The 8740-nt window shown below is 35.5% G+C and overlaps 1 protein-coding gene across 4 annotated transcripts in view; it reads right to left on the bottom strand.

Annotated features, from left to right (window-relative positions):
- The window catches only part of LOC107674925 (uncharacterized), a 58383-nt gene that overhangs the window by 4805 nt on the left and 44838 nt on the right, over positions 1 to 8740 (bottom strand). For all 4 annotated transcript variants that reach the window (XM_016469078.1, XM_016469079.1, XM_016469080.1 and 1 more), the window contains 7 exons: positions 5118 to 5298; positions 4873 to 5038; positions 4470 to 4569; positions 3137 to 3323; positions 2177 to 2319; positions 1264 to 1485; positions 1108 to 1171 (listed from right to left, as the gene is read on the bottom strand). In XM_016469078.1, the coding sequence (XP_016324564.1) occupies positions 1108 to 1171; positions 1264 to 1485; positions 2177 to 2319; positions 3137 to 3323; positions 4470 to 4569; positions 4873 to 5038; positions 5118 to 5298 (1063 nt within the window). The remainder of the gene's footprint in view (positions 1 to 1107; positions 1172 to 1263; positions 1486 to 2176; positions 2320 to 3136; positions 3324 to 4469; positions 4570 to 4872; positions 5039 to 5117; positions 5299 to 8740) is intronic.

The following is an 8740-nucleotide window of genomic DNA, read 5'->3' as shown; positions in this document are numbered from 1 at the left end:
TGTGGGGGGGGGGGACACCAGCTCTTACTCCACCAGAATAGCAAAAAAAATTTCTGAGGCGAGGTGGGAGTAGTTTAAATCTGGGACAATGGAGTGTCGTCCCATTGTTGTGCTCTGAAATGAATGTTGCTGAATGGTGTTTTGAATGGGAGGATTTATTTCCTGTATGTTTCTAAATTAGGACTCAAGGTTATCCAGCTTCACAGGGTTCAAGGTATAGGGTATCACAAGTTTCCTGAATATCTGAGGCATTCATTTATAGCAGCTGATGCACACAGATGACCCAGCAAACCTGTGTTCATAAAATAAATGCTTCAACCACTTTTGTGTGTTGATTATTGGCATTTTAAACAGATTTATGGAGCACCTAGGGGAAACCCACACTTTATAAATGTGTGTTGAGGATGTTCTACACTTTGAATGGTTTATTACTGTTATTAACACAATAAGCAATTATTATCTGGACAATATTTGAGCCTTTTGATATTATTGTCATTGGCTGACAGTTGTTTTTAGACAATTTTGAGTGAATATGATTAGAAATAAACTTCATATTAATTAATATGTTTCAGAAATTTTGTCGACATCTCATTTTCTGGCATTTTATTATTTAGTGGTTGACTGATATGGATTTATGATATCACAGTATTTGATTTAAAGGTGGTAAATAACACATGATGCAGTGATTTTTTTTTTAGTTTTACTAAATTAGAACTAAATCATTTGAAAATTAACTTAATAGGCAATAAACAGATTTATACAGTAGATATCAACTTTTTGATTCTGCAAATCCTATTATAGTATTCTTCACAAATGAGGAAGTTGTTTAAAAAAGGATGTCAAAATAAAAGTCCTGCTTCCGACACTTATCAGCCAAACAGAAAAATGTATCAGCCGATGCCAACAATTTAAAAAATAACAAATATCAGCCAACCACTAGTATTACACTTACTATTTCAGCATTGAACTGGCCATCAGCCACTCTGCTCTGTAATTGCTGCCATTGTCAACCCTATATCGATTGAACACAGTTGAGCAGAGAACTTTCAAATGGACCTTTAGTTTGATTTTTCTTGCTGCACTGAGATGAAATTAGCTCGTACTCACTTTGGTTTGGGATATATGGCTTGACCTGGAAGTTCCTCTTGACTTGTGTTTCATTTGTACAAAACTAAAATCAGAATACAAAACAAGAGATGATTGTGTAATATGGGCTTTGTTAAGAGTTGTTTTTACACTCTCTGGAAACAGAACCCCACAAACCTTTACACTCTCATAACAAAGTTTAACTGCACATTCGAGGTCCCATGAGCTGGACGGCTGGTCCTGAAGCGTCTCGAAGGAGAAGCTGAGTCTCTTGGGACAGTCCTTAATGTAACATGCCTCCTCTTTGAACGGCATGTCCCTCACCACTGCCATGGAGCGAACGCGACAGCTGCTGACCTTAATGCTTAAGGGAAACTCTCCGAAGCTCTGACTTGAGATCTGGTGAAGAGTAAGAGTAAATGTTTTAACAAATTGAGCTGTTTTCATTTGGATTGTGGTATATCAGAAGCTCAATAATTTGTTATGGCATTTGCTACGATACTTAGGTGCACAGAGTGCTTAAGCACAATAAAAAACATTTAATGCAGGAAGAGGATTTTTCAGTATTGCCATATTTCTGAAATATGATCCACATGAATTGTGAAAATCCAAGGGAAATAAGTGTTGTTTTCACAGACTGAATAATTGGATTTCTCCACGAAACAAACTCCATCTCTGCAAATGCTGTGGTTTTGGGTTGCTTATAATGTGCATTTTAAAATGCAACACTCTTCTTAAATTTATAATGAGAGCCTTTTATAAATCTCTTGACAACAAATGAGAAGCTTAAGGTCTCCCAGCTGTTTTCCACCAAAATAAAAGCTCTATAGTTCAACGATTAAAAGCAACGAAATTAAGATTTTATATTTTATATGTAATTTTATTGTTGTTCCGTAAATTATTATTATTATTAAAACAGTTTACTGTTATTTTATTTTTTATTAAATTATAAAATAAATACAAATAACTATAAATATATTAATATTGTACTGTCAAATAAAAAACAAGGATTTAGTAATAATAATAATAAAATCTCCACAAAACAAGACTGTAGAGTATATGAGCCCTTTAAAAACGGAGTATCATTTACCTCTGCATAGACCCTCTTGTCACTCTGAACTTTGCTGCTGGGATCCAGAGGTAACATGTAGTCTGGAGACGAGAACAGCTGCATCTGAAGAGGAACCAAAGAAGAACTGGGTGCTGGTGTTGTGGGCTTCACTTCTGCTGGTACTAAACGTGAAGAAACAGGACAGCAGACAAACAGTCTCAGTAAGGTTTACAACTCTCGTAACGGATTTGCAACACCTTTTGATAACAGAAAAACAACGTTTCTGCAGCTTGAGGCTAAAAGCGTAAACTCAATAAGGTGCTATGAAGGATTTTTCTGGAATCAGTGCCACCGCTCTGAGCACATCAGGAACAGCTGAGCGGCACGGGGCTTATATACAGCACGAGCAAATCAACAAGCATATGTTTTCATGCATGTTAATACGAATTCAACAGATTGAGCCTAAATGCTTTTGAGCGTCCCGTGAGGAAACTCAAGTACTGCTTTCATTAGAAGAGCAGAGAATCCGCATGAAAGAAGCACCTCAAACGAGATTACATATTTGATATCTCAGCTGCTTCTCCTAGACAGAAATGAGATTTAACAGAGACTTTTACTTTAGTTACCTTGCTTTTGCTTCTCTCTTGAGAAAAAGACTCAATATGAACTCAGACATTGCCAGATCGAATGAATTGGGCTGCTATCCACATTCATTTCATAGCTCTGCACTGCACGAAAACAATCGACTCACTCGTGTCCGTTTTTATTTCTTCTACGGAATTTCATCAGAGACAAAGTTGATCAAATGAAACATATCTGGGAAAAGAAGTCCTTCATATCATATCATGTTTTCTTTTATTTTGATGGACAAATGGGTCCGTCTGTCTTCCTGTAGAGCACACCAGTAAAATCAGCCTAGAACTGCACAATGAGGCCGGATTGCTGAACAAACCTGATGCCCAGGCTAATGAGAGAGAAAGGAGATCCATAGCAGATTACCCGAGGAGCTTGTGTTGTCCCTGATCCACAGCTGGATGTGTGACACGTTCAGACGGATCTCAGAGTAGCTGGTGATGGAGGTGCTGTTGTAGTAAAACAACACCTTCTGCCTGATTTCTCTAGGGTCATCTGAGATCGTCTTCCTCGGAGGTAACTTCATCCCATTTAAGGTTACAGGATTGTTATACTAAGAGAGAAAGACACATACCTGCTCATACAGAATGCCTGTCATTTTATTTGTTAGACACTACTAAAAAGTACTTGTATAGTTGATTAAGTCATGGAAATATGGAAGCTTATTTGCGCCATAGAAAAATTATCTCGCAATTCTAACTCGTTTTCTAAAAATTGTGAGTTTGCATGCGCAACTCAGAATTATGATTAAAAAAAGTCAGAACTGCGAGATTTAAACTCATAATTGTGAGCCATAAACTCACAATTTAGACTTTTTCATATAGTTGAGAGTTTACTTTAATTGCAAGTTAGTAATTGTGAGATACAAACTCATAATTCTGGAAAAAAAAAATAGAATTACGAAATGTAAACTCGTATTTTAACTCAGAATTACAAGTTAATAATCGCAAGATGTAAATGTCAGAATTGCAAGATGTAAGCTCATAATTGTGGGTAATAAACTCACACTTTGGACTTTTTTTCTCAGAATTGCAAGTTTATATCTCGCAATTTGTTCTCAGAATATGTCTCACAATTGCGAGTTATCAATCACAAGACAAAAAAAGTCAGAATTGCAAGATGTAAACTCATAATTACAGGTTATAATGTCACAATTTGGACTTTTTTTCTCAGAATTGCAAGTTTATATCTTGCAATTGTAAGTTATTAATTGTGAAATGTAAACTCAGAATTCCGAGAATTGCGAGATGTAAACTCAAAATTGTGAGTTCTAAACTTGCAATTTGGATCTCTTTTTATCTCACAATTTAGTTCTTAACTCACAATTGTGAGTTATTAATCACAAGATTAAAAAAGTCAGGATTTTGAAATGTAAATTCATAATTGCAATTTGTAAACTCCGAATTTCAAGTGTATATCTCACAATTGATGTAAACTCAGAATACCGATAAAAACAAGAGTTGATTTACAATTGAGATTTAAACTCGCAATTTGGATCTTTTTCTCAGAGTTTATATTTCACAAATTGTAAGATGTGAACTCAGAATTCTGAAAAGAAGAAAAAAGACAATGTAATAAATGAAATGAGATGAAAAGAGGTAGTCATAATTGTGAGTTATACACTATGAATGGTTAGATAAAAAAGTTTTTTTTATATTTTTATTTTGTGGCTGAAATAAGCTTCCAGAGTCATTCTCACCAGTAATTTGACTTCGTGATTGTCGTGGATTGTCCACTCAGTGTTTGCTGGACCTCTCAGGACCACTTTAGACTTGGATGGCAAATGCACATAAACATGCCTGAAAGAAAATGCCACATTAATCCAATGTTATCACGTGATCACCCAATTTTTATTTGAAGTCTGGTCATATTTCATTCTTAAACTTCTGATAGTAGAGATTTTTTTAGAAGATGTGAGCTGCCTTGAGGAACAATGACAGACGAAACTAAACTGTCTTTAAAAAACAAATAAATAAAACCTCAACTTCAATCCTGTACTGTACAGATAATGAGTAAAGAGACCTGAAAAAGTGAAACACTTTCCTAATCAGTTTAGAAGCTGCATTTTGGACCAATCGTAGGCGATACAAGGTGATATTTACCTTATTTTGACATCATCAGGAATATTGATCACGTGAATCGGTTCTCCAGAATGCTTTGTGTAACATGATTTGAGCTCATCAGGTGGAGGTGTCAGCTTCAGCTCAATGAACTGTTTATCTGCTGCTATTTCTGGCTGCAGGTCACATGTTGAGGGTTGCTGTGTTCCTGTAAGAGTTCAGTGTTTCACAATGACTGGATCACTGATCGTAAGAGCCGAATACATCAATGCAGAGCGTGATCTTACCCTTCATCCCAGTGAAAGTGATGGCCATGGGATCTCGTGCTGTGGTGAAGGATGTGACTCCACCAAATGTCTCTGCTGCCCATTTGAGAAGCTCAGAATCGCTGTTTGCTAATGGGGCAACGTGTGTTTGTGGACGTCCTCTAGTTGGCAGGTAAAACGTTATTGAGGTCCCATTTGTTACCTGTAAAGTGGATGCAAATGAGTTTGCTTTTAGGACAAGACACAATATAAAAGCACATCAGGAGAATCAGCTTCAGTCTCCGCATGCAGGCCTAGATTTGTTTGTTCTGTTTGCAGACAACACCGAAAACAACAAAATGTGAATATTGTATAAATCTCAAATCTTTCATAACAATATTCACACTGCTGTTCAAAACCTGTTATTTACAGTCAGACACTTTCTCACGGAGATCCTAGATGGCAGTGTTTGACTTTTGACAACTCTTCATGTATGGTTTATTACAGTAAAGTGTAAAGAAAAATGACACCATCCCATTCTACTGGTCAAAAGTTTTCTAAATATTGCAAAGGAGTGCAATTCTGCTCTTTTGATGAAAAAATACAGAAAAAGGCAGTAATATTGTGAAATATGTTCACCACTTAAAATAACTATCAAATGCTGATTTGCTGCTCAAGAAGCATTTCAGATTATTAATAATGTTGAAAATAGTTGTGCTGTTTCATATTTTTGTGGAAACCTTGACACACTATCATTCAAAAGTTTGGGGTAAGTTTAAAAAAGAAAAGAATATTTTTATTCAGCAAGGATGCATTAAATTGACCAAAAGTGACAGTAAAGATGTTTACAATGTTACAAAAGATTTCCATTTCGAATAAAATGTACTTTCTTTTCATCATAGAATCCTGTATAATAAAATATCAGTTTTCACAAAAATATGAAACAGCACAACTGTTTTCAACATTACCAACGTGTGTGTGTGTGTGTGTGTGTGTGTGTGTGTGCCATAACTACAGTATAATAAATGCAAAGTACAGCAATACAATGGAATAAGAATAGCTGATATGGAAAACAGAATACAAACAAACACACACACACATACATGTGTATATATATATATATATATATATATGATGCCAAGGCAACAACCTTGCTATATTTATGAAGCATGATTTATAGCCAGAGCTCTATATTATGCAGACACAAATTCTAGGACAGTCGTATCTTTAGCATTGCTCGCAAGTTTTCAAGTGGTCACATGATTATGATGAATCTTTAGTGCAAAGAAAAAAAAGTCAGCTTCAAAGTGTGCAGATAAGTGCGATCGCTGATCAAAATCTTACATCAGGCTATGAGTAACTTATTTCATCTGTTATTTTACTTAAGATTCATGCTTTATATAGCAACTAAAATGTGGTAATGGGGGGCTTTTTGTGCATTGCATTATATATTTCATCTTATTTGATTATTTTCTCTCTTTATTTGGAACTCGATCGACACAAATATTAAGCTCAGATTATTCATAGCGAATGAATGACAAGTCTGGCATAAGTGCAAAAACAGTTTCAGTAAAACCTGCAGTTATTTTGCCGTCTTTTGGACCTGTTATTGTAGACAGGATGAAATATACAAGCTAACTGTCCAATTTCTGTCAGAAATGTAAGTTCTCAATATATTTACAGCTGTGCTGCTGGTATGAATATCATGTGATTACTTGCGGCCCAATCAGAACAAAAAGCGACTGCAAGCGTGACATCACTTATAATTCTAAATTCTGATTGGATGAGCCACATTCTGAGCTGATGTGAAATAGCCAATATACACATCTGACAACATTCAAGTCAGCAAAACTATGCAGTATGTACAATGCAAAACACCAGTCCTACGTTAACATACAAGTGGCCGTCTCTGTGTTTGTGAAGCGGGAGGGAGTCAGTGGACTTTACTGGAGCGAGAACTCTGGCTGATTGAACTTTTTCATGTGTATTGGATGGAAATACAGAGACAGGAAGGCACATACACAAGAGTTTATCTGAAGCACAATGGGGCGTCTGTAGATTGATGGGCATTTGTCTTGGATGAGTGATGTGACGCTTCAAAACCTCAGGAAGCAGCTTGACAGACAGCAACCAAAATCAAGACACAATTCCAATGACGCAAACCGTAACGTGTGATGTGATGGATTAATCTCAAGAACAGATCATCAGGTCACACTTCACCCACAAATCAACAGAAAAAAAGAAAAAGAAACAATGTTCTGCATAAAGAAAATGAAGACGATTATGATAGTTTTGCATTGTTATTTGAACCCCAAGCAAAGTTATCAGTCACATGACACATTTACGGCTCAAAAATAAAATAAAATGAGGATATACGGCACACTAGAGCATCACGACTGGATTTAAATCCTCTGAAGGTCTGTGCTGAGATGACAGGAGGAAACAGAATCATCACAGCACACAGAGAAAGAGTCCTGACAGACGGGGGAGAGTTTCATCAACAAAACAGACACTCACGATTTTTTCATCATATTTTCTCAGTCTGTTCATGTCATCAGGTTAGTAGCTTCAGAATGGAAGAGAATGGAGAACAATCAGTTCAGAATACGTCAGGCCTGGGATTATTATTACACGACATATGCTGAGAGAAGAGGGAATAATATTTCATTCGGCACTGCTTTGCAGTCCAGTATTGAAAATCGATGCCAAGGTCCAAAATTAACATTCACCAAGTGAGCAAATGCAAGTAAATAGTCAAAACATTCTCACTGCAGCATAATATATCGAATAAATAGTAAGAACTACAATTTGACCCTCACAACTGTATGAGCAAAATTAAGGGTCAGTAAGATTTGATTTGATTTAATGTATTTTTTTTATTTAAAAAGTAGTACTTTTATACAGCAAGGAGGCATTAAATTGATCAAAAGTGACAGTAAAGACATGTATGATGTTAAAAAGATAAATGCGGTTCTTTTGAACTTTATATACATCAAAGTATTACAGGCTTTACAGGAATATATTATATTTTAACATATATTAATGTAGAAAACAGTTATTATATATTGTAATAATATTTCACAAATTTTTACTGCATTTTTGATCAAATAAATGCAGGTGAGCAGAAGAGAAAAAAATGTAAAAGTGGTGTATAGACAATGCAAAAATAGCTAAATTCTAATATCAACAGTCATATTTTAAAGTAATTTCATTTTTGGCCACAATCTGTCAGAATTATTTGCGTTGGTTGTCAACGGTTACAAGAAAATACAGTAGTATATTTTTTCATACTGTAATAAATGATAACAGTTTTCAGTGTGCCATAAATGCAATATCGATCCTACCAGAAAGAGATTTGTGCTAAATTAAACATTTAAAAGCAGTGGTGATATGCTCTCTCTCTCTCTCTCTCTCTATATATATATATATATATATATATATATATATATATATGTAAATAACACACACACAGTCGTGGTCAGAATTATTGGCACCCTTGGTAGGGGAGCTCCGATCAGGATTTTTAGGCCGATCACCCATCACAGAAAGCAGTATCTGCCGATACCGATCACCAATACCGATTTTTTAAAAGCCTTCTTTTTATCATTTATAACTATTTATAGTGATACTCCAATCAGGATTTTTAGACATTTATTCAGGGCCAG

The sequence above is a fragment of the Sinocyclocheilus anshuiensis genome, unplaced genomic scaffold (genome assembly GCF_001515605.1).
Source record: "Sinocyclocheilus anshuiensis isolate Anshui unplaced genomic scaffold, SAMN03320099.WGS_v1.1 scaffold1045, whole genome shotgun sequence".
NCBI classification, from domain to species: domain Eukaryota; kingdom Metazoa; phylum Chordata; class Actinopteri; order Cypriniformes; family Cyprinidae; genus Sinocyclocheilus; species Sinocyclocheilus anshuiensis.
This window is presented reverse-complemented; position numbering and strand designations above follow the sequence as displayed.